Consider the following 25,820-nt stretch of genomic DNA (forward strand, 5'->3'; position numbering starts at 1 on the left):
AGACTCTTGGGTCCTGTCTACAGCTGTGGGTAGCAATGCTGAGTTGTTGGGTGTGTGAATACCAAGCATTACTCCCACGGACAGTCACTGTCATGCAGCAGTCAACATACCATAACAGGACAGTGATTTGGATAAACAGGGTGTCACTAGATTCTTCCTACTGTGTCATAAGGTGTTGGTTTTTTCGGGAGGAGTGGACCTTCTGTAAGGTTCCTGTGACAGTGTCTTCCTGGAGCACTAAACTAGGGTGAAAGATTTGAAAGATAGCCTGGAAATCACTCTTTCAGCCAATCAGACAAAGAGCTGGACATCTGGTGTGGCACTTTTGAAGTTTTTTTGTTATGATGAGTGGCTCCTGAGGGATTCTTCTTTTTGTCTCAGACACCTCTGAGAATCACTGTTTCTTCCACTCCAGACCTGTCTTGTCCCTGTAGTGGGAACTGGTTGTGTTCCCATTACCTTGCTTGGCCTTCTTGACATGTGCCTTTCCTCCAGTCCTCTTCCTCCACAGAAAGTTGAGGGGCAGAAAAAATGGTGCTGAGACAAATTAAAGAAGATGGTTTTGGTCTTCAGCAGCAGCAGGAATCTGCTATGTATTTCTATGGCTAATTGGATCAGTCTCTCTACCTGGGGAGCACTAGACATTACAATTTTGGGGAGATTTCCTCTTTGTTTTGAAGTGCATTTTGAGGCTACGCAATATTTGTAGCTGTTCTCATCCTGTTGCCCAACTGCTGAAGGCTGCCCTGTTTGAGTTCTATTATTCACTCATGATTCTTCTATTCTGAGACCTCAGTGGAACTTTTATTACTGCCATCTCTTTCTAGGAAGCTCTTTGAGACTGTGCCTGCTTGTTTACTTTTGCATCCTGAAGTGAATGTAACCTTTTTGGTGGCCACCCCTGAAGCTCAAGAGCATGACAGAAGTTCAGGAGTTTAAGGCAGGCTTTTCCCTACGGGCTTAAAGAGTCACATTACCTGTTTCACTTGTCTTGTGATCTGCTTAAATCAAGAGATTAACTTTTTATGTGTGCAGGGATGGAGTATTTTTTCTGTTCACTTACATGTTAGTCTCTTTATCTTTTTATCTGGACAAGGCGTAATCTGGAATTTATACTTTGCAAAAATTCAGAGTAATCTGTAGAATTTGTTACTTAATTTCCTCAAAACGTGCAGAGCAGCCAGCTGGAGCCTTCTTGCCTTGCCTTACCTTACCTTGCCTTTGCCTTTGCCTTTGCCTTTGCCTTTGCCTTTGCCTTTGCCTTTGCCTTTGCCTTTGCCTTTGCCTTTGCCTTTGCCTTGCCATCAGATGTGAGGAGGCATGATGCACTATTTGGCAGAGATATTCCAAAGATATTCCTATCAAGCCTGTAATATGTGTGCTCAGAGTCACCCAGAGTATGAATATGTATGTATTGAAAGTCACTCAAAGAGAAAGGAGGATTACTTGCCAGTAGATACTTGTTTCCTAGACAGATATTTCTTGTGCCTGTTCACAAACCAGCTACTTTCCCTCTATCTTCCTAATCCCATAATCACTTAACCCTGGGAATGTGGGGTGGAGAGAAACTAAAGGCGTAAGTGCTCCAGCATCTGTGTGCACGCTGTAGGTGTGGTGCATGACAGAGGGTCATCAGCAAGCTGGCTCAGGATGCTATTGGGATTTAAAAAGTCCTCAGTGTCAATGATTTTACACACACAACAGAGTGAATGTGCATATGAGAAGCTCACCTCAAAAAAGTCTTCAGATGTATTTTTTGGTTGACATGTCGAATTGAAGTTTTTCCCTCTGTATCTACTAGATATTAGAAATCTGGGAAAATCAAAAATAATCTCTTTCAACAGTTTACTTCTGCAGCTTTATACTAGACAACCTTTACATGACCATATGAGGACTGCCTTTTGGATTTTTAGTCGCAGTGCAACAGAATTATAAAATCAGTTAATTTCCGTGCAAGATATTTACTTGGGAAAGTCAACATGTACAACAAATTAAAGTAGAAAATCGCAACACACTTTCATCACTCCAGATATTTTTTTTAATTTGGTAGGGAATACAAATTTTGAAGTTGTGTATGACCAATACAACACACACGAGACATGAGGGTAACTCTTTGCTTGCACCTCCTGTCATTTAGACCACCATTTACTTCAACAGTGTATTTCATTATCTTGTGTGTGGACTTCTGAGCTCCTTTCAGCATGTTTTAGGCTGAAAATGAAAACACTGTTACAATGCAGCAGCAAACCCCAAATCGTTTCCAGGGTAGCCCTATACCCAAAGCAGCAGAGGAAGCAATTGAGAGGAAAATGGTCACTCTGTCCCTTCTATTTCTTCATGAAAAGCAGTGTGTTACGAGTGTATGAATAAAAGGCTCAGAAAATCACCAGTGGTGTATGGAGATGTCAGTCATTACTCTTTCTAGAAGCGCTGGGCAGTTCCATCTTTACTCTGTGCTGTTTGTTGGGTGCTCACATCCCATGGTGCTTGTGTGCCTGCCTGCCAGTCAGGTAGCCAGTGATGTAACTGAGTACCTTTCTCATGTGGCTATTTCTTTCATCCTCTGCCAAGGGGAAAGTGGTATGTGCGATGTTTTGGTGGAGGTTTTGTTTGGTTTTAAGGGATGTGTCACAATATGTTTGTGTTACAAAAGGCAAGTGGGTTGAAGGGCAGGGTGATTTCTGGAGATGCTCTAGCTGGTTGTGCAGATAGCTAGTGCCAGAATGATTATTATCACAAACAGTCTTTCTCAGTGGAGTTAGGGCAAGTAATGTTTCCAGAATCTGGCCCAAGAGCAGCCGGTGCTTCTGCTGTAGTAATACTTCTACCTCTCTTGTTGTCACTCCTACCCCTGTGGCCTTATTACTTAATCATGCAAAATTATTTTGTATTTGACCCTTGATGTGCCAAACTGCAAGCATCTTTTTCTTTTCTTTTTTTTTAAATTTATATCAGTGTAGAGACTGGAGTCCTATGTGGAGCTGTGATGAATGATGTGGGGAAAGCAGGAGAATCTGTGCTGCCTCCTGAATATAAAAGCAGCTGCAAGAGGGAAATAGACCACTTCTAAACTGTTGTATATTTAGCCTGCCAAAGTGCGCTTCTCAGGATCATTAGCTCTTTGAGAAAACGAGTCTGTTACAGAAAAGTGACAGGTGACAGTGGGTGTGGCTTTAAGAGCAGTGCTGTTGAGTCATCATCATAACAACTTAATTTGTTATAGAGAGGCTTGTGATGACCAACATTTGGCACAAAACTAGTTCTAAAGGATTTCACAAACCCCATAGGAGAGAACTTCTTTGGGTTCAGGTGGGGGACCCTCGTGGGAACCCTCCTTCCCTGTGGGGACTTTGAAGGAGGCAGAAGGGGAAGGAAAATAGTATCCTGGATGGCAAGAGACAATGAATAGCAAGTTAAGTGGGTTCTCTGAACCTCTACAAAATTCTACCTATAAAGGTGTCTTGAGAATTATATCTTTAGAAGCTTTTTTAATTTCAACCTGCATGTAGAATTTTGTGAAATATTTTAGTAATTAACAAGCCAGAGGTATCTGAGCACTTATACATAGCATTGTGTGTGTAGTTCCTGTTGAGCCAATAAAAAGAGAAATAATTTTGTCATAGTTAGAGTTACAGCATTTGATCTAGTGTCAAAATAAAAAGAATTGCAAAAACCATTTGCATTGCCCCTTTTAATTTATCAGATTTAAACAAACATTTAACTCATTGTTTCCAGGATACACTTAAAAGCAAATTAAAAATAAAAGCTTACACCATGGTTTTAAGAGTTTGTTTCCCTGAATGTTTTAATTTCATAATATATTACTGACTTTCCTTCTTGTGCGTTACCAGAAGGTTTCCCTCAGATATGATAATGTGTATTTATCAGATTCATGTGCAGGTGCAATGATCCATCGTATGGAGTTGCAGAAGCAGCTATTTGTAGTTGTCCACTTTCTTGATAAAAGACTCTAATACCTGAGCAAAGTTTAAAGTAGTAAAAAGTTTGGTTAAAGCTTTGTCAATAAGCCACACTATTTGAACAAGGTATTGATTCTTTTATTCTGCATTTCATTAGTTATTTTTGCTTTTTGTATGAAACTGTCTTCTGAGGACACATCTCCAATGCACTTCTGCTTCCTCTAGTTCATCAAATCATTAAATTTGTGAGTAATATTTGAGTAGTATTCTGACTACCATGAGCTTCAAAGTGTGGTATGTACTGTATGTACAGTATTCAGTAAGGGAGAGATTTGACTCCCCTGACTTTAAAAACAGTTTGGACATATTCCTGTAAGCTTTGAGTGTCCAGGAGTCAGCTCAGCTGCAAATACCCACACTGAGGACATCTCAGGGCAAGAAGAGTAAAGCTTTTGCTTGCCTTAACCACCTGCACTGGACACTAGAATGACCTAAGTCTATATAGAACCACTTTTCCAGTTTAGCTTAAAATAAATTAACAAATACATTTTAGATATTGGGCTCTGCTCAATATATTTAATTTATAGTACTCTGAAGGATTCTTGCTTGATTATATTTGTGTTTTTAAGAATTTCTGCCTTAAATGCTTTCTTTTCCCATGTCAATTAAGCTATAGACCTTCAATATTATTTCACTGTGGCTTTCTCTGAAACAGCTTTCTTAAAAAGATGTGGGCTTATGATCACATCACCACATAAACTAGGGTTAATACACATCACCTGCTGTGCAGTAACTGCCCTTTCTTCTGGAATAAGTTCCCACTAGTTTATTCCCTTCTCTGAAGGGATAAGCATTTACTCTGGGGTAGGAGTGAACACATGCACTACAGCTGACACACTGCAAACACACACCCTGACTTTTTCCTGCAGCTGTTTGTTTGTATGTTCATTCTCCAGCATGGGTCTCCTCCACAGGCTGCAGGTGGATCTCTGTAGTCCTGAAAAGGACTCCTGCTCTGAGCCTTTGCCCTGATCTAGTGACTAGTCCAGTGCATAGATAGGTGAAGTCACTACCTGCAGCGAGGGATGATATTCCTATGCAGCTGGGAATGCCTCTGGTTCACTCACACTATAAGTTAGAGCTGTTCACCCTGCATGGGGTAGGGCTTTCCATCATCTTGGGCTATGCTAATGGCTGGGTTCAGAGTGAGCTGGATGTTTGCTGTCAGGGTAAAGAGCACTCACATTTTCTAGCAATTCAACAGGATTAGCAGCTTTGGTACATCATCCATCCAAACTCATGTAAGGACAGTGCTTCCCTTTGTTCATTGTGTGACTAGAGATTTTTTCTTCCCAAATATTTCTTCAGTGAAAAATTCACTTGGTAGTCCATCTTTTTATTTTTTAGACTCTTTTTACAAATAACTTTTAGAGTTGCTCTGTTAAACCTTAAAAGTATGTTTAGTCCAGTTTAGTGAACCATACCTCTGAAAAACACACACTTTCCATTAAGAATAATGTGGATATGGTTATTGAAAGGTAGATCTTAGTGACACTGCATTGAAGTTCCTGTTTGCGTAGAATTTGAAAGTACGTCACCACCAGTATTGAACAGAGCTGCTGAGTATTGGATGCTGCAAGAAGAGTAAAATTAACACTACTAAGTGTCTTTGTAACAAATGTTGTATTGCTGAATGGGGATTTGCATTATTCAGTATCCAGAAGCCATTCGCTGTAGAGTAACAGACACCTCAGAAAAGATATTACACAGAGAACAGCATGCAGCTCCAGCTTGCCAATAACTTTTTTGTTGTACAGCCCAAATAAAAGATGAGTGATTTATCTTTTTCTTTAGGGTTAATTTAAATTCATTTTTCCAGTGCGATTATGTATTGTTACCAGGGGCACAGGTGTTTTGAAATGTAATTACTGATCATACTTAATAGCTGATTTTTAGTTCACTAATGTTAAGAAATGAAAAGGCCACCTACTTACTATCACAGTTTTTAAATCCAGTAATATTATAAAATACAGAATGTCTTTATTCTTTATTAAAAGTTCAAATAAATAATTAGGAACATTTTGTTAGGACATAAATTGGCTAATAGTTTGTGAAAATGTTTTAATATCTGTTGTGATGCCATTTATATGACAAATAAGAAAACTAATAATTAATGAAAGAGCTGTAGTAAGTGAGAAAATTAAGCCTATTTAATATAGTCTAAATTAAAAGACCTTTTGAAAGGCCTATTTTTGAATAAACAAGCATGAAAATTCACCTAAGGCTATAACTTTATGTATTGAGAGTTAAGAAGCAGAGCTTTTCATATGCCTTTAAAATATGCCTTCAAATTTTTAATTCATTAAATCTGTTTAATTTTTTTTGTTATTTGGTAGAACTTCACCCTAAAAGAGCTTCGTCTTCAAAACCAGAAGAAAGTTTCTATGTTGACAGTTACAATCCCCTCAAGGATGAAGATGCCCCAGAGTACTTAAACCCATTTGATGAGCCAGATCACCCACCTGAAGCACCTGGAAGTGTAAGAGATTCTCCTCCGCAACCTGCAAAAAGGAAAAACGTCAGGCCAGTGGATATGAGCAAATACCTCTATGCAGATACCTCTAAAGCTGAGGAGGAAGAGCTGGATGAGTAAGTATGGTTCTCTGTCTTTCAGCAGCTTTGCAGGCATTAATAGTGGGATCCCTGGCTTAATCTTGAGGTGTACTGGCTGAACCATGGTGAGCCTTAATCACCTCCAATAGGACAGACTCATCCTTGGGCAGCTCAGCAGCAGGAAATACCATACCCCCAGGTCATGCTATTCAGCTGAACATGATCAGTGAGGAAACTTTCCTTTGCCTTATTGATAGCGAAGGACTTGATAGGGAACAAGTCTGTGGACCTTTCTGACACTTCATGCCCTGACAATTGCAAACGAGACAGAAATTAAAGGAGCAACAGAGCTTGGGCCTTCCTCCTTTTTTTGCCATGATTTTTACTACATAAAATAGTAATTTTTGCCAATGATGACAGGGAGTTTGTTTTATCTTGATGCAGTATGTAAAAAGGAAGAGCATTTTGCAATCTGCATAGCACATTTTTGAGAATCTCATAAACTGAATATAAATGGGAAAGATAATACCATATGTGCTTACTTAGGTTGTTTCTTTCAGCATGACCGCACATAAAACCTTTATAAACTCACACTGACTGCCTTGTATTATAGTGTAAAAACTATGAGGAAAAGAGAGTTTTTGCAATTCCTACACAGCTTGGGAGGTTGGAAGGTGTATCCTTAATCCACGTTTGTGGTCAATAGTCACCAACCACACCACTCATGAGACAGTTTATGGTGATTACATCTGATCAATTTTACAGATAACAATTCTAATTAACATTTAATTTTACATTATTTAATGAGATTTATCATGGCATGACATTTTGCATTAGTTCAATATTAACAGAGGTATGGTATCATGATCTTTCTGTTTCTCTGTCGGTAGCTGTGGTCTAGGAAATGGAAGGCACTCCAATAGAAACATATGAAGGGCTCTGCAGAGTTTTTTCCTTTTAAAGCTCTGTAGCCATGGATTTAATGTTGATGTTTGGTCTGTGAAAAATAAAAGAAAAATAAATAAATAAAGGGTGTTGGGAATGTGCCTCTGCCAGCTCCATTTGTCAGGACAATGCCTGACCAAACAGCACTGGCTGCTGTGTCTTCAGAGAACAGTATGATCACACTGACAGCCACACCAGGCATTCCTGGTCATTACCTGGTCGCCAGAATCTGTAGGGAATAAAAATGTGTGTATTTTACACCCACCAAGATATAGTTATAAAGGGCAGCAAAGACTGAGAGGAGCAGCAAGAGAAAAAGCCACATGGATGAGCAAGTGAAGAATTTTCTCCGTTTTCTGTGTATACTTCCATTTCCACCCTAAGCACATCTATGGCAAAGGGGCTTCTGGCAGGGTTGTAACCCTTCCTTTTGCTGTGTACTGGACTTGAGCACTTGGTTAACAACAGCCTCCTTCTTGTTTTAATGACTCCATTTGCTTTGTTGGTTTTTTCCCCCCAAAGATAAAAATAAATTCCCCATAGGTTGAGTCTACTTGAACATAAAGCTGGTCTGTATTTTCATGACAAAGCAGTGTCCCATGGGAAGATGGAAGGATAAAGAGTCAGTAAACACTGTAAAATCAGTTTTTTACATCTTTAACATAAGTTTTTTATGTCTTGACCCCCAAAGTAACCTTCCTCTCCACATTTTCCTCTGAAGTTACAGGAGCAGTACATCATACAAAACGACCTGGAGACCATTTGTTGAGTGCATTTGGTAGAAGTGTGGCAAGGAGAACCCTTGAATCTTTATGCTGAAACCCTCTGGAGGAATGAGTGTAATGATAAAAGTTCAGTCTAGAAACACAGGACATGTAATATTAGATCTACGTTACATCTACAAACACTATTTTTCCTCATCTCATGTCCTTAATTTTCAAATTTTTAAGTAGAAAGCTTCTGCTAAGGCATGGTCTGGTGAGCACCAAAAGCCGAATTTTCACAGGCGGTGCCAGTTGGTGTTTTTTGAGTGCCCTAAGTTGTGAGGGTTTGTGTCCAGGTGTGTACTGTTTTTACCTACTGTGAATATTGATGCTTTTATTATCTACATAAGTGGGTAATCTTCTTCCAAGCCTCTTGAAGTCTAGGTTTCCGTGTCAATTAGTGGCAGAGAGTTCCACAAGAAAACAAGATCTCTAATGAAATGTGTTTATTTTGTTGATTATAAATAAATTCCCTCTCCAGTCCCATGCTGTCTCTTCTGCTGGCTTATCAAAACAACCATTAGTAGTGTTGGATTTACTTGCCATAAACATTTGTTGTCTGTCTCTAGCATGTTCACCTTTCCTTGTCACTTGTCTGAGTGCTAACTTTTTCGATCTCTCTTCATACAGAAGTCTCTTCATCTCTCTAATCATTTCCACCGCCCATCTCTGGACCCTGTTATTTCTTCTGCTATGTGTCTATTTTAAGATGTGTTGACTTGGCCTGAGCAGTGTATTCAAGACAAAGCTGAACAACTGAGTCATATCATGACAATAGAAAACTTTGCATGTAATTTTCAACCTCTCATAACATTTTGTCTTTTGATTTTTAAAAAATTCAGTTTAATTTTTGACTACCACTGGTCAAGGGCTGTCTCCAGGTGTCCTTTTGAACCTATAGGTGGAAGGCATGAAATGGAAGAAATTGAAGGCTCCTGATTTATTGATTATTAGGAAATACAATGTATTTTTACCCCCATGTCTTAAATGTTTAATTGGAGTTCATTTAATGTACTGCTTGGCATTTTGCTCTTACATTTTGTGGAAAACGCAGTATTGTGTCCTGAGAATATGGACACACCAGTTAGCATCAGGACCCTTGTCCCACTCTGCTCTGGCAGATCCCTAGTTTTGATTCTGGACTTGGAGCTTACACGAAGTGCCCCAAGAGCTGAACTCTGACTCCAGTTTTGTAACAGACTCTCTGTAGTCCAGTAAAAGGTACTTGGCCTCAGTGCACTTCTTTGAAGGATTTACCTTGGGTAATTTGCTTCGTTGAAATGTCTTTGACTAATGTTTGTGAAGAAAACTAATACTTCGTAACACAAAGCACAGTCGTGAGCACAAGCATTGTGGAGCATTGCATGGCACAGAGGGACATAGGTGAGCCAGTTTATTTACTCTGCTGCAAAACTGTGCTCCCAAAACATACTCCTCTGGCTAAATTCTCATACCTAGCTAAAGATAAGGACCACATTTTCTTTTTGTAAGTCTGGATATTTCACTGTTAGTGGAAAATTCAGTTTTTATCTTTTTGAATTTTATACGTTAAAATCCACCTGTTAGTGAAGGATGGCACACCTTGTGAAGTTAATTATTTGAAAATAGCACAGCTCACAACTGCTTACTGTATAATGCTTTCAACCTTACTACTTTTGATTGGCAATATTGCCTGACCTTTTAGCCTGGCCACGCTGACAGCTTTGGGTTTCCTCCTCAATAAAATGTTTATTTTTAATTTTTTTTTCTCCACTAACTGGTAAGACTGATCAAAATAATTTTTAAATTGGCCAGAATAAAACTTGCTTTCCAATATCACTTGGCTCTGTGGCTTCTTATCTTGTTAATTATTGTATGGCTTAGAATTATGCTATGTAATTGGCAAGGCTATCGAATTGCCATCTGCTGAAGTTGCCTGTTGCACAAGAAGCCACAAGCCACCACATGGTCAGTAACAGTTTAATGCCAGGTATCTTGTCAGGTCTGAAGTTTTTTTAATTTAGTGGAGGACAATCTAGCGTCTTTTTAGACAAATAGTTTTATGTGAATCCGTTAAATAACTTCACAGAACCAGTAAATATGGGCCTGACCTGAGAAAAGTGCTTTAATATTTTCCAGCTAAGGCTCTTTTCAACCAGACTTTTCAGATGCTTAATTTCTTGTAGAGCTGTGTGGAACCTGTTGGACCAAACTCTGCTACATATACCAGATCCTCATGGCTTCAAACTTTATAGTTTGTTCAGGAAAGAACCATTTTAGTTGGGTTTTTTTTCTGTATTAACATTATTTTTCAAAAATCTTGCTCAATATTTGTGACACCAAGCGTGTCTGTTCTGTGCATGTACCTGTGTCTGTTTCTGTGACCAAAATTGAGGTTTAGTCTGGCTTTCAAGCTACTTCTTCTCTAGAGAAAAAAAGCTTCTCTCCTTTTAGCACTTCCTTCTGGTGGGGACAGAGGGTGCAATTCTTCAGGATGATATCTGCAGTGCAGGCAGTTCTGGAGCTTAAAAATTCTAAAGATGCTTCTTCCAAACCTGTTTACTCTCATTGGTAAGGTGGTAGGTTTTTTCTCACACCAAAATAATTTTAACACCTTTCTAATTCAGAGGTAAATTCCTGCCAAACATGTTGGCTGTTCCAAAGGCTGACTTGTTGAACTTAATAAAATCTTGTGCTGTCCCATAGAATGCATTGTTCTTCAGCCTTTATCTCTTTTATCTTCATTTTCACCTCCCTTTGAACTCTCTGATGTCTGAAGGCACCTCAGCTGGGCTGTCAGCTAAATTAGAGCTACTGACAGCTGGATGCATTCTACACTCCAACCTGAATGCCTCCCATGGAAAACACCCTTCTGTTTCCATTAACTTGTTTCTTTGGTTGCCTTTAGTTTTGATTGCACTGGTGGCTTTGCACTTGATAGGCACCAAAGTGGGAACACCTGAAAGTTGCCTTCAGTCAACAAATGAGTTATTTTAGTGTTAGTTTTTCCACTTGCTTCAGGAGTTGGATATCTTTTTCTGTAAGGAGCAGGAGCAGCAGATTCTTAGAAAGGTCTGATTTTCACTTATGTGCTTTGGTAAACTCTGCCTTTCAAAAGTAGATTTCTGTGGTGTAGATTATTAATTGCTTGCTTTTTCTCTGTGAAAACAGGATGAGTGTAAATTGCATTAAAATTAACTCTAAAGTTTGTCTATGAGACTGAAAGACCTTTCCATACTACAAGTACAAACAAAGAGGAGAAATTTAATGTTGTGTGGAAGGCAACTGTATGAATAGTTGGTTTTTACTGCTGTTGTAGTTCTTAAAAATAGCACATACTAGCTCCTGTCTCTTATGCTGAGAGGGAATTTGTCAATGGATCTAGCTAGGTAGACTCTTACCTAATACGTTAGTGTTTCCATCCAGAGTTGAATTCTAAGGGACTTCAAGGGACTGAGGTTATTTGTTGTGCTTCTTTACACTGCATATATTAACTGTATGCAGATAAATTGTTGGGAATCATTGTTTGAGATATGTGATAAATATATCTTGCAGGGGAAAGCGGGACTAGGGGGGAATAGATTAATGTATCCATCTTATAACTAACTGTTCAGTTTTGGATTGCAAAATATGAAAAGCAAATAGTATGAATAATGAAATAACTCAGTACAAAAAAGATTTCCTTAAGTATCCTTAGCAGGATAAAAAGCTCCTGGCTCTTACTAAGTGTGTAGAAGAAGCCATTATTTTATATATAACTGATTGATATTTGATGTATCAAACTAACATAAAATATGGCAAAATTCGGCTGTGGAGGTATTTACTTGGGGTGGTACAAATGCAGATTTGGAACATGGGCACTCGAGTTAAGAATAATTCTTTGGACTGCATCTAATTGGTGGAAGATATTTACTCTGTAACACTCTCAAATAAAGTTTAGTTATAAAAGGCGCTTTCAAAATAGAGAGGTGATGCCTAGTGGTGTCTGCAGAGCGATATATGTAAGTCAGAGGTGGTTTTCTTGCTCTATTCTCTTATCTAAGGAGTGTTCTTAAAATGGTGTGGTGCCTGTAAACTACAGAGTTTGAAATCCATTTGAGGGTGAATGTATACTCATGGAGGCCAAACTTCTCAAAACTGGACAGCCAAGAGCAAGGCCTCTAAAGCCCTGTGGGAACATGTCTGTACCAGTGGGCTAATTTTTGATTGTTCTACTCAAGCTTTTTTTCTGTTAATTAGAGTGTTCGACACCCAGTAGCTTCACTCACATTTTTGATATTGATCTTGTCATAAAATCAGATCACTCTGAAAGATAGCAAAGTATAATTGAAGAGTTAGCTTTTATGCAGTTGATAAAACTTCTGCAATTTACAGGACTTAATAAAAATTATGAAAATTGTGACCGAATAATGCAGTTTTAGCTGTTGTAACTCACTTTTCAATTGTATGAAAATGTAGTATTTAAAAGCGTATAAAGGTAAAACATTCTTATGTGGGATAATAAAAGCATTTTAGTCATTGGCTTTCCTAAGCAGGTCTTATTTTTGGTTTTATTTCCAAGGAGATAGCAAAGAAATGTGTTTCCCTTCTTTTAATTAGATCAAATCCATTCTATGAACCAAAATCAAGCCCTGCTTTAATTAAAGTTGCTCTACAAGAGCCAGAAAAGAAGATGAAAAGAAAGGCTCCTGAACCCCCAAACCTCTTGCCAAAGACAGAGATGGTCATGGTTGAGAACATGTCAGCAATTCCTGCATCGAGGGAGCTTTCCTCCTCTCCTAAGGTAAGCTTTCCATACCAAAATTTTTCTTTGTTCATAACAGTACCTTTCTGTGCGTTGTAAACCTCCTGTTTATTTCTGCAGGCATCTTAAAAGCTTTGCCAGTACTTAATAAGATGCTGTCTTGTTTCTGTTCACTTGTTTCACAGAGAGGGTGCAACAGTAGAAACTTGTATTTTTTTCTTTAAGGATTTAATGACAACAGTAACATCAACCGCAGTTTCAAAGAAAAGAGTCTTCTAGTAACCAATGTTACAGGACAGCTATATATGTCATGGAGAAGGAAGAAAATAATGTTCAACAGTGCTTTGTCCTGATCTATTCTAATGCTCCTAAGCCTTGCCCCTGTTGAAGAGTCTGTCTCCATATTTCTGTCATAAATCTGGGGTTTAAAAGCTTAGTACTGGATACTGTTTATTTGTATTGGCATTTATATATGTCCAATTCCAAAGCTATGTTGAAGTAATTAAAAAAAAAAACAACAAAAAACAAAACAGTCTACTTTAAAAGAGGTTAACTGTTCACCAGGCGTGTCCAGACTAATGATACTTACATATGCATATCCGTTTATGTTTTTCATGGGAAAATCGGAGTTAATTTCGGTGGAATAGGTAATGTGAGATGTGGCTGTTTCCTTACTACAACAGCTGACTTCTGTCAATGTGGATTTCAACTCCAGTGTTTCAGTAGTCAGCACCACTTGTGCTTTTTCATTAAACAAAACATTTAATAGTGTAAGTTAGTGGGCCTTTCTTAAAAATAAATGTCATACATTGTTTTAAAGGTAGGAAGGTGAATACCTCCCTTCCAGCGTATGTTGCCCAATGTATACACATTATCATCTGGTTTGCCTTGAATCATACCTGCTGTACTTAAGTTTCAGAATTGAGGGAAATTACTTGTCATACCTGTCATTTAATTGCATAATTACTCAGCCAGATTGCTCTTATGTCCTTGTCCACTCAGGCTCTGATCTTATTGTCATTTTACCACTCACTCGTGCTAAAGAATTTGAGACCAGAAATCTAACCTCTGTCTGGTCATTGCAAAACAAAACAGTGGAGTAAGTCCACAAATACACTTCACAAGTCATTCTTCATATGCAAAATGGCAACCAGGGATATGTGAAATCAAAGCACAGCAGTTTTATAACGCTCTGAAATGGGATTCAGTCCTGTTAGCTGGAGTTTCTATATGAATTTCTGCATGAAAAGTAACACATTATTTGATTTCTGGTGGAGTCTGGCTCTTGGGTCAAAGCAAAATGGCCAAAGCAAAGCTTTCTGGTACTACCAAGGCTGTGAAGAGACATCTGTGGAGATTTTTATCAGGTTGCTTGGTGGAAATTGCTCACTATTTGAGAGGTGTTATTTTGTAGATATGCATCCAAGGAAATGTGTCTGCTTCATGCATATCTTGGCTGTGCTGAAATAATATGTTACTACCGAGTTTGGTTGTTGTAGTTTTTGTCTGCCATGGATGCAGCTTTAGAGTGTCTGGAAGGTGGAATTGGTTAAGAAAATATTCAGGATTGAAGACTGTGCTGTTATGGACAGTCTGTGTGGTGTTACTTGGTGAATATTTTCGTGCCTGCTTGCTTGCAGCCCACCTTTCTGCCCCTTACCCTGAGGCACAGCTGAGATCAGCAGAGGTCCATGTACTGAAACACTGATTTTCATTAGGGCTGGGAGGGAAGGTGAAGCTCTGTGCTCATAAGCTCTTTTGTAGGAAAGCTTTAATTAATTTTTTAAACAGGATTTTGGAGGGTAAGACACATTAGGGAAGGCTCCAAAGCAGATGTGGTGTCCTAGTTCATTATATTACAGTGGAAAGTTTTGCTGAGTGGGTGTGTTAAAATATTGTACGGTCACTTGCAATGCAGAAGGCTTTCTGTAAGCACAGTCTTTTTTCTGTGCTTGAATTGTTTTGCACTCAGATCAAAAGCACTTTACTTGGAATGCTTTTTGAAATTTGGAAAAGTACTGGCATGTAAAAGAAAAGAAACCATTTTCTCACAGAACAGTACAAAATAGTGCCCAGGTGGGACTTGGAGTGTTGGCACAAATGACTTGTTTATTGCTCAATAATAGAGACAATGTTTAGCAACTCCAGAAAAACTTCCATTCAAAGGTATAGGCACTATACAAACATGAACTTAGTACATGCCCTTATGTGGAGGAATAGTCCTATAGAGGTAAACTTAGGTAAAGGGAGGTTAAATCATGTGTCTTAGTCAGTGTTTTGTCCAAGTTTGCTGTGCACAGAAAGTTTTGGGAGTTATACCAGAGGCTAAGTGATTTCAGCAGGTTCAATTCCCTGTCTTGGTTGTTGTCATAGGAAATGCCAGTGGAGCAGAAATGCTAATCTTTAAACTACAGAGCATTAATATTAGAACTTCAGCGTTTAAGGAAAAATATTGCAAAAGCACCTCTGCAAGTCTTTGACAGGGTATTTGGTGCTCATTTTTCCTTCACATGCTAGAGGCATCACATTGGCCGAATCCAAAAAACATAAACGCTGTCATTGCCATCTACACACCAGCAAGTTTATGAAGTGATGGGTAGTCAGTTACCTGTAGTAGCAAACCTTTCCAACCCTCTTCAATGTCTTCCCCTTGCGCAGGCCCTTTTGATCACTTGGAGATCCCCTGTCTATATTGGTGAGGAAGGATCAGTTATCTATCTTAGATAAGGCAGGGTTTAACACTCCATAAAGGTCCAGCTCTTCAGCCCGCAGAATTAGCCCAATGTTTGTCATATCTGAGTTTAGAGGAAGTTTTGCTTTGAAATTTTTTTTATCTAGTCACACTTCCTAAAGGAATATCTTAATTCTCTCCTGTCTCGTGTATCTCCTCCAACCTAATCTGAGTCATCAGAGAGAGCTTAAAATGCAGAGTCTGAGATCTGGAGTTACCCCACAGTTAATAATCTCAAATGAAAACTATGGTATGCTGACTCTATTTAGGTGAGTCTGACAAGTGCAAAGCTGTAATTAAGCTCTTCAGTCATCAAACTGCTACAGTGCTGTCAAGCCCAACAGTGCTGAAGCCTTATTAGGCTTGTTACTGTCATACAACTGTTACTGTTCTTTACACGGTTTGGATAAACAGGTTCTACCTTTCACAGAGGTGATAGAGTCTTTAAATTTCCTCCACTTGTTGACTTTGTGGAAAAATAATGTGGTCAGGTTCAAAATGTGGTATCAGACCAGTACATAGCATGCGTATCAGTGCTCATCATTGCTTTAGCTGATTACAGAATATACATACGAACTTTAGCAGGGTGAAGTCTCAGCCAGTTTCAGATCTCTTCTCTGCATTATGTTGAATTTATTTGAAAAAAGATCAGTCCTAGGGTTGGCAACTATGTCTCGTGGTAGAGAAGCTAAAGCAATCTGTCTCTGCACAACCAAGGATTTTATTGTGTTTGTGAGAATGAGGGGGCAGGAATTCTACTGAATTTATGTAGGAGGTAAATAATTATTTAGTAGGGAACAGGAGGAAACAGGTAAGCATCCTCAACCATAGAGTTGTTTTAATGTTAGAAGAAAATACTTCTTGTAATGTTAGAAGAGAATACTTCTTGCACTTGACTGACCTTTACTCATTGACTCCTTTGAAGGATAGCATATGCCATTCACTTTCTGGAAACCATTCTGATAGAGGCTTTTCTTGGGATTTGGTGTATTGAGTTTATTGCCGGACTTTAGCCAAAGTTCATGTTGATGCCTCATGAATCCATCAGGTTTCTGCCATTACCATTAACCTGCAGGTATATGGACAGGTATATTTGGTGAATCCAGCTTGGTCTCACATCCTCTCTCCCATCTTCAGGGTCTGGAAGCCCGTGTTGGTTAAACACATGCCTTACAGAGTAACTGCTGCAGGCTGACAAGCTGCCAGCCTGGGATTTGGAAGCTCTCGGAGCTCCATCTCACAGCTGCCTGCCCAGAATCTCTCAATAAATGAAACGCCTGCACTCCATCCTGGGGATAGATGTTTCTCTGGCAATACATGATTATATGAACAGACATAAAATTGGTATCAGACCACAAGATGCTTTTTGAAATTTAATTTGAATGGATTTTTAGTTATGCCTTGCAACTAATGAAAATGTATGGTACCAGGACTGGATGATAAATCAGTTTAAGACTATCATTATTGTGTACACTATTCTTGCCTTTATGAAGGTCATGGTCTTGCTGGTAGTCATGAAAACACAGGAATTGGTTTTGGTGCTTTTAGACAAGAAGTTGTGATGGCCTTTTAAATCAGTGGAAGAGAAGAATACACATTCACATAGCAGTCCAAAGCCAATAGTACCATCTCTGTTTGTCACCAACATTGTTAAAGCTCTCTCTGTCTTTCATTTAAAAACGAAAATTAATTGTTTTGCATGCCATCTTCTCTCTCATGCCAGACAAACTAGCTGATTTAAGTTCTAATGAAATATTTATGGGAAATTCAGAATAATTTTCTGCATGACATGTAATAATCCATCTCCATCCAGTATCATTGATAATCTGCTGTGTATCTGCAATGCTTCAGGACGTTCAGGCTATCCAGAAAGATTTCTGCCTGATAGACAGTTTGTCCTTCAAGCAGCAAAGGAGGTACAAATTACTTCCTTATGAAAGAAGAGAAATTCTCAGATAGTTCTCAAGGAAACAAGAAGGAACCTGTAATTTTTTTATCTCCTTCTCATTCTAAGCCAGAATAAATGCTTTGAGCACAAAACATGTAGGTTTAGTGGAAGGGGGAGAAGTGACAGCTTCCCCCACAGCTCCCAAGATATCAGAGGTCCTAAAGCCTCCAGTTGCTTGTTTTCTCCACTTTTATTTGCCTCAAGATTATCAACCTTATATGACCAAACAGTAGGAAGATTTCATCCTAAAACACAGGTGCAGTAATGCAACTGAGTGGAGGAGTGACAGTAAGTTCCACATGGGAGATGAAGATCACTCACTGTCTCTTGATATCAAAAGTATCTCCAGTTGTTCATGCGGGTAAGGACTTCCCAGCTCTCTGGAATATCTTCTTCAATGACTTTGCTCCTTTTCAGCTTCATATTTGCTGCAAAGGAATTGTACAGCTCTTTTTCATGAGATCTTTGTCACGGAAGACCTGGAAGATTCTGGGTAGATTTGGAAGATGTCTACTGTTATGAACTTAAGCAAAAAAAAAAAAAAAGGCACTCTGAGAAAATCTGCCTTTGCATGTAGCCCAAAGGCATTATTTATTTTAATCGGAAGAAAGACAAGCTGCACACATAATATGAACAGAGAGATAGTGAGATAATCATATGGAAGCACAGACAAGTAATTCAACTTGCTGCTTTTCAAGTGTTAAAGAATAAAAGAGGCTCCATTTTTTTAATTCAATACTTAAGCAATTCCTTATTACTGTTTTCATGAATTTTAAATGGCATTTGTGAAATTGACTATGTTGCCCTCATATTATTCCTATGATTGGTGCCAACAGGATCCCACTGTTGGATATCAAGACTGTAGAGGAAACCAAGCCCTTCCATGTTCTATGTGTGGATACTTCTGACTGAAGTATCTTGTGTATCATGCTGTCAAAAATATTTAGGTGCTCCTCTGTAGTCACATTATCTCTAAGAGAGATGCATCCTTCAGAATTTGAGGGTTAAAAACCTCAACAATTTGCCCAAATATTCCTATAACATGAGTCTTGCCCAGGACTGGAGGCAGAGCTGAGCTGCTTCCATCTTCAGCCCCTTTCTTCTCTCCTTGTCCCAGAAGCTGGAGTGTTACCTAGAGGGAAACACATCCTCAGGTAGTGTTCTGTATGTTCTGCTCTGCAGGGAGCCAGTCCAGGCTGTATGCTGAGCCAAGGGCCAGCAAAAGGCACTGCTTTTTGTGACAATTGAGTGCTTTCCAGCAGCAGTGAATGGGATCCTTCCCTCTGTCATGAATTCCTTATGTGTGGTGCTAAGCTAATCTCTTGAACCAGATTTTGGACTGTGGTGGTTTGTTTTTTTTTCTCAAGTTCACAGCTGCATACAATCCAGATAAACTAGCAGAGTCATTGGCTTGGCTATAGTGCCATGCAGCTGAGACAGTGCTGTTTTGTGTCACATGAACTATCCTAAAACAAACAGTTCTCTTTAAGGTCAAGTCTTAGGTGACTCACACTGACGACTCAAAAGCATTAGCTTACAATAATCTGGAGGTGGATATTTTGTGGACCTCAGTTTTTATTCAAAAATATATATATGCTATTAGACAAAGGTATTAATAAAAATGTATTTGTAACCATAGTCTTCGAACATTTGATTTTGCAACTTTACATGCTGCTACTTAAGTATTTGACTGTTTCTTCTTTAGGTCCTTATTAGTAATGGGGATGCAAATAACAAGTCTCCAGAGCTGTCCTGGAAAAATATTTTTCATTGCAGATTAATATCCATAGTGTTCAGGTTGATAAATGCTTGACTGCTTCTGTCATTTTCATAATTGCTCTTTAAGGCATTTGTGCATTACTGGGGCAATGTACCTCCTACTGAAATGGATGGAAACTTTGGCAGTGCCTACAGCAGTTCTGGGTTGCATCAGTTACTGCTTCTGCAAAATGTCTGTGCAAGTAAGGTTTGGTAACTGCACCAGTGTTGTGACATTCCAGGCTTCACTTTTCATATTTTAAATTTAACTTACACTTACAAATTATAGATCTCAGATTTGTTGTCATATAATACTACTTCAGTAGTTGTGGAAAAAGTGCACTGAGATTTCTGGAGTGCTGTGGTTCCTAAATATCAGTGCTTCCATGGCAGTATTTGGTTTCCCTCTCAGAGGACAAGGGGATTAGGCAAAGCCACTGGCTGGACAGCTGGAGCAGTCCTGGCCTGCCCAAACATCTGAATGCCAGCTGCACTGGACCAGCTCTAGTGAGATCTAGGCCAGATTCTGGGAGATGTCATCTGAAAGTCCTTATCCCCAGTGAGGGCCTTTAATTTTATTCTAGTTCCTGTAAGTTATTTGCCTTCACTTCTCTGGCTGATGGGGCTATGGGGAGGCAGGCAGACAGCACAAGGCCGTGGGCTCCTTATGTAGGTGCTAGAGGGCCACCTTCCTTTGGCTTGTGACCTGGAGGGCTTTGATTCTCATGCTAGGCTTCACAGACTCGTGTTTAGTTCAAGCTTTGCTCTTTAAAAGGTAGAAGAAAGAAGGAAAACTTCTCCTCTCCTAAGACCTTTTTAAACCACCATTAAAACAAAAATTCTCAAAATCTTTGCAACAAAAGCCTGAAAAAAATCTGTCCTTTTTTCTGTACGGTTTAGATACCTTGTTATCAGGTTCCTTAACAGGACCCACACAAGCAGAGTACAGGAAAGCTTTTAAAATGAGAACTTCATTCTTTCCAATGTTCCCTTGCACCTAACAACGACCTCTACACGGTTTGTAGAAGTTGACATTGTTGCATTTAACTTTTAGCTGTTACCTTGTTACCTGGGGCTGGTTTAGGTAAAGTCCAGAGTGCTCTCTCCACCATGGCCGCTGGTGCAGCACTCAGTGAAAGGAGCACATTAACAATGTGCCTGGTTCTCTGCTTGCCTGAGGGATGGGTTTGGTTCATCGTGGTTGGCAAGCACCTCAAATTGGAAATAAGTGTGCATGAATAAATATTCCTTTGCTTCTGTCATGATGAGTTATGAACATATTACAAAAATAATTATCTTCCCTTCATAAATCAGTCTGATAGTTAACTTTAGTTTGCTTACTCATTCACTGTTCCTGCTAAGTGTTCTTTGGTTTGGGTCAGATACTTAAGCATAGGAATAAATCACAGGTCTAAGCCAGAATGCTTTTTGTTGCTGTGAAGGAAAAATAAGTCTAAAACCAAAACAGATGGCATTTTTAAGCAAATCTACAATGCAATGATGGCCCTAAAATGTGGTATTTGTATTAGCTGTTCTACTCTGCTTTGTAGAAGTGTTTTTAGATAGAATTTTGCCTAATTTATTTAAAAGTGTGATCACCATTAGTTTTAGGTGGGCAGGTTAATGAAATAGGTTTGTGAAGCTAGATATACTCAGAGGTAAAATCCAGGAGAAAAAGGGAATCCATAGGTGCCAGGAGCCAAGCCTTAGGGCATGAGAAACGCTCTGGTATTCTATGTGTATGTTGCAGTCATACCCGCCAGCAAATGCAAGTTAAGCACAAACCTTTTTAAAAGGAGAGAAAATCAGGCCAGTTAGAAGGAAAATGTTGTATTCCTGAGCTGCAAGGAGAAATATGTTGCCAATTCATACTGCAACAGAGCTGTGGTGAAAAGAGGCTACATAATAAAGCGAGTACTTGTGTGATAGTGCCAGCACACTAGCTGCACGTTCTACAAGAGCATTTTTTAGCCATGTTCAACAGTGTGCCTGCTATCGCTCCTCCATTTGTTGAATTCAGGATGACCTTTGCATGAATAAAGTCAAATAGGATTAAGGCAGGAATTTTCAACAATGGGAAAGAGCAACAGATGTAGCCGACTTTGAACGTGGGAGGATTGTTGATGCACGGTTGCCTAAAGGGAGTGTCTGTGGTGACAAAAGAAAGGGGGGAAAAAACCCCAACAATTTCCTAAAATATTAACCACATAAAAGAAAAGAAAATAAATAGAAAACAATCCGAAGGAACTGAGTGATTCTGGTTTTTATTGGCATCAAGATGAAGGCAGGGTTTTTTTAAATCTTCTCCTTTTAAATCTCTCCATTCTTTCAGCAGAACTCTCTTCTCTGCAACTGTCACTATATGAGCTGTCTGAGGGATTTGTGGCATATACCGTATTTTTAGATTGACATTTTTTCTGAGTTGTTTTAAGGAAAACAAAAATGGAGTATACAGGAAAAAAGAGATGTTGTTTTGCTGGGGAATCAGCCATTTGAATACAAAATCCAGATCTGCTAATATTTTATGGTTTGACTTGTCCTGTGCAGAAGCATATAGATGGATCTCAAGTGAATATAGTGCAGGCACTCTGTACAAAGACTGTTAATAAGGGGGGAAAAAAGGTTAAAAATATATTTAAAGCAAGAACTCTTTCTGATACAACTTAAGTAGTTTTATGTGTCATTGCATATATCAAATTTGTTTTTATCTCAATAAAAAGAGGACATGCAAATGTATTTTACTTTATTTAGTTTCATTATTGACAAGAACTCTTTTGCAGTTTAGCAGATAATTGTGTTAACCCCTGAATGATACTTTATAGTTTGTAGTAATGAGTAATGCACAGAATTTAGATATCATTCATATGTTTAATTCAGACAAATCGGCTTTGAAAAGCATGTGTAGGAAAAGCTTTTAAAGTGTGAATGAAATCATGTGCCCTAGCTTAATGAAAGGACTTTAAAGGAGCTAGCTAGAAACCAAAGCTATTAAGGAAATCACCTTGTAAATGTTATGAAAAAATATTGGTGAGCTTAATGTATTAGCTCAACTTTAAAAGCTTGATTAAACACTCATTGATTAAATGCTTACACCACTTTAAAGAGAGCTATGGTGTTGAGAGGGCAGTCTCTCGCAGGGGAAAAATCATTTGGATTCAGAGGATGTAGCATAGTGAAATCTTCTAATACTTCTTATCCTGCTTCTCCCCATATTCCTTTAGAGCAGAGCTTGCTGGGGTGAGTTGTGGGTTCCTACTTGCAGATGCCGCACCACAGGATACTCAGTAGTTGTAACATGTCTACCATCCCCAAAATAAGGAGTGTTTCAACAGACAGAAACAAACAAATAAAACCAAAACAAAATTGACCCCAAAACCCCCTGTTGTTACCTGGGATTAAATATCTTGAAGAACACAGCTCTCTAGGTACTGGAGGCTTCATTACTAATTTTTTTTACTTTGGTAAAGGTCCTGTGATGTTTAATTTTGAGACTAGGAGTAACTTCATATGTATGCCTGGCATCTTTAGCACCAAGGGCACGCCACTGTTGCTTGCATGGTGTGGATTAATGCCCACTGTAGCTGTAGAAAGTCACTTTATTTCCATGTGGGCTCAGTGTGGGGACTGACATTAGGCTCACAGATGTGTACGCAACTGCTCAAATTGTGCTTGCACAACTGAGGGAGAGGCTGTCACGGGCACACAGCAGAGCCAGGGAAATACATTTTGAAAGAACATTTGGATGCTGACTATTACATGCCTGGATTTTTGTAAGCATCCTTGAGACTTAATGCAGAGTCTGCTAAAGGCAAGGAGAAGTTGAGGTCCTTTGGTTGCCCCTCAGTTACATTCCAGAGCAGTGAAATCCTTACACCCAAGGTTCCACGAGTGTGAACTGAGGCAGGTTAGAGTTGTTTCTAATCCCTTAGTTGTCTTTTGTATGTTGGAAGGGCGAGCCACAGGGAAGAGTACAGTCTCTTTTCCTTTGGTAGGCCAGCTAAAATCTTCTTTCTCCTTCACTTCATCAGCACCTTTGAGACAAGGAAGTGGAATCTTAAAGCCTTGCAAGGATCATGTTTCTTGGCTTGCTTTAATGGAAATGCATCCTTAGAATCCAACTCAGCCAAACAACTTTTAAAATATCCTAAAATGTTATACTACCATAAATAATTATAAATACAAACAGTGTTCTATTTTTGTATTCTCTCTTTTTTTCCTATTAACTGTCTTGTATTTTATGTTTCTAGAGCAAAAAGTAATTTTTACTTAAAAAACACAGAATAATGTGTTTCTGTTACTTCAAGTAAGCTTGGGGTGTTTTTTTATATATTGAGAGAGTATATATTTTCTTTCTGTGTGTGTATATAGATACATACAAAGGTATATATGTTATATGTATACCTTTATAACAATATATAAATATCATATACATACCTTTGTATATAGCAAATATATGTTAATTATCTACATTGAAGCTTTCTAGAAAGTGAATTCAGACACCAGTTCAATACAGATGGCTTAACAAATCATAATTCAAGTGTTTTTTTCTAGAATCTGCTTCATAACTCAACCATATTCCATAACTCCATGAGCCATTTTCTTAATATTGCCAAAGTGCACTTTGGAACTCTGTGAAAAGCTTTGTTTTTGTCACTGTAAAGCAATGCTGCAGAATTGATGATTTTCTAAATTGCTCTCCTGGCTCTCTGTGCTATTGGTTAGTCGTCTGTCATGGTTGTTATTGACAGCAGTGACTCAGTAACGTAATGGGATTCAATCTTTTATTGAGACATGGGTGTGTAGATCAGAACCCAATCAGTAGGCTTACATATAGAAAACCATGGCAAACCAAATATTGTTGCAATGCTCAATGTGGTTATAGCTGTAATCACAACTTTTCTGCTCTACCTAAAATGCTAGTGGAATATTACCACTAGGATTTAAAAAAGAAAAAAAAGTAAGACAAAAAAGTGCTTTTGAGGGGTTTTCAGGGAAGGAGTTTTCTCTGCAAATGCATTAAATGTTTTTACATTTCTTTATAGCAACAAGATTAGGTTTTTATTAAAAATATGTTTGGGGTTTTGTCTACTGGAAAACAGGACAGTATCTTTCTTTTGTGTTTACATATTTAACCATTGTTTTCAAATGTAGGACCAGAATGTGGCATAGATGTGAGTAATAGACAATAATAGAAGATAATTCCAATGAGAGCATCCACATTTTTGAAGTGTTCTTCCATTTGTGGTCTCCATGAATATATAAATAGTTGATTTAAAATCACAATCTGTCATTTTTTGCAAGCATTTAAAAAGTCATAGGACCCATACAATACATGGGACATTACGGGGTTTGCTTCAGAGCACTTTCATCTCTTTTGGAAGTGTTTCCTTCCTTTTCTGGAGGAAGCCAGTACTGTGACTAGTCCCCAGACAAATGAAATGTATTGCTCTGGATTTTGGGTCTTGTGTGGGTTTCTGCGTTTTGGGGTTTTTTTGAGCACAAATGAAGTGTAATTGGTCCTTCATCACCTCAGTGTCTCTGACAGTTGCTCTGCCAGCATTTCATGCCCAATACAGAAGAAGAAGAATAAAGAAAGCAAGATCATGCAGTGGCGTTTTATGACCAGATTTTAGCAGTTTCACATCCTTAAGCTCCTTAACATTGTCCTTGCTGCTATCCCTGCATGACTAATGGACTAATGCACGTGTGGATCCTCAAACATATGATCTAAATGACACCTGAAAATGGATATCTGCTTGGAACAATTTGAGAAATAGATGCACATTAAAACAAACGTTTTAAGTGGGTTATTTTCATATTTATTGAGCAAAATGAGAGTAAGAGAGATTAAATCCTACTATAGTCTCGTTTTGTCTTTCTCAGCTTATAGGATTCTTTTAAAAACTGGTGATGAGTTTGGCTGTGAGTTGTAGGTTTAGATTCCATAAGAATTGACCTCTTTTTGTAGTGAAGTCAGTTACAAATCTATTGCTTTTGTCTGTTTTAGGACATAAAATGTCTCTTTAATGTTCCATAATTTAGGGACAGAGATAGCATTCCTTAATCTGCTTTGGGCATTTTGGTTAGACTTCTGCTCTGAAGTCTTCTAAATAGCCAGGCTCTACAAGCTGCAAAAGAGGTTTTGGGAGGCCAGTGAGACCAATTCTCCCTACCTAAACTCATCTTTTGAGAGTCCAGTGCCGTCCCCTTCCTGCTTCATCCCACCCACTCCCAAACTTGCAGAAAGGATTGTTAAGTACCAGCACCTAACACTGCCAAGGTTTTATGAACAGGAGAAAATAAAGATCATTGCTAAATTACTTTTAAGTATTTACATGTGGTAAAGAAAAAAACTTACCTGAATGTAACTCCTTGAAAACCTAAACTGTGACTAAAGCAGTGTGCACACTATATATTT

At 38.6% G+C, this 25,820-nt stretch overlaps 1 protein-coding gene across 19 annotated transcripts in view; it reads left to right on the top strand.

Moving 5' to 3' along the window:
* The window catches only part of EHBP1 (EH domain binding protein 1), a 203,678-nt gene that overhangs the window by 84,394 nt on the left and 93,464 nt on the right, over positions 1–25,820 (top strand). For all 19 annotated transcript variants that reach the window (XM_088160923.1, XM_088160933.1, XM_088160935.1 and 16 more), the window contains 2 exons: positions 6,317–6,569; positions 12,821–13,004. In XM_088160923.1, the coding sequence (XP_088017049.1) occupies positions 6,317–6,569; positions 12,821–13,004 (437 nt within the window). The remainder of the gene's footprint in view (positions 1–6,316; positions 6,570–12,820; positions 13,005–25,820) is intronic.

Source organism: Sturnus vulgaris, chromosome 3, assembly GCF_052056855.1.
Source record: "Sturnus vulgaris isolate bStuVul1 chromosome 3, bStuVul1.hap1, whole genome shotgun sequence".
NCBI lineage: Eukaryota > Metazoa > Chordata > Aves > Passeriformes > Sturnidae > Sturnus > Sturnus vulgaris.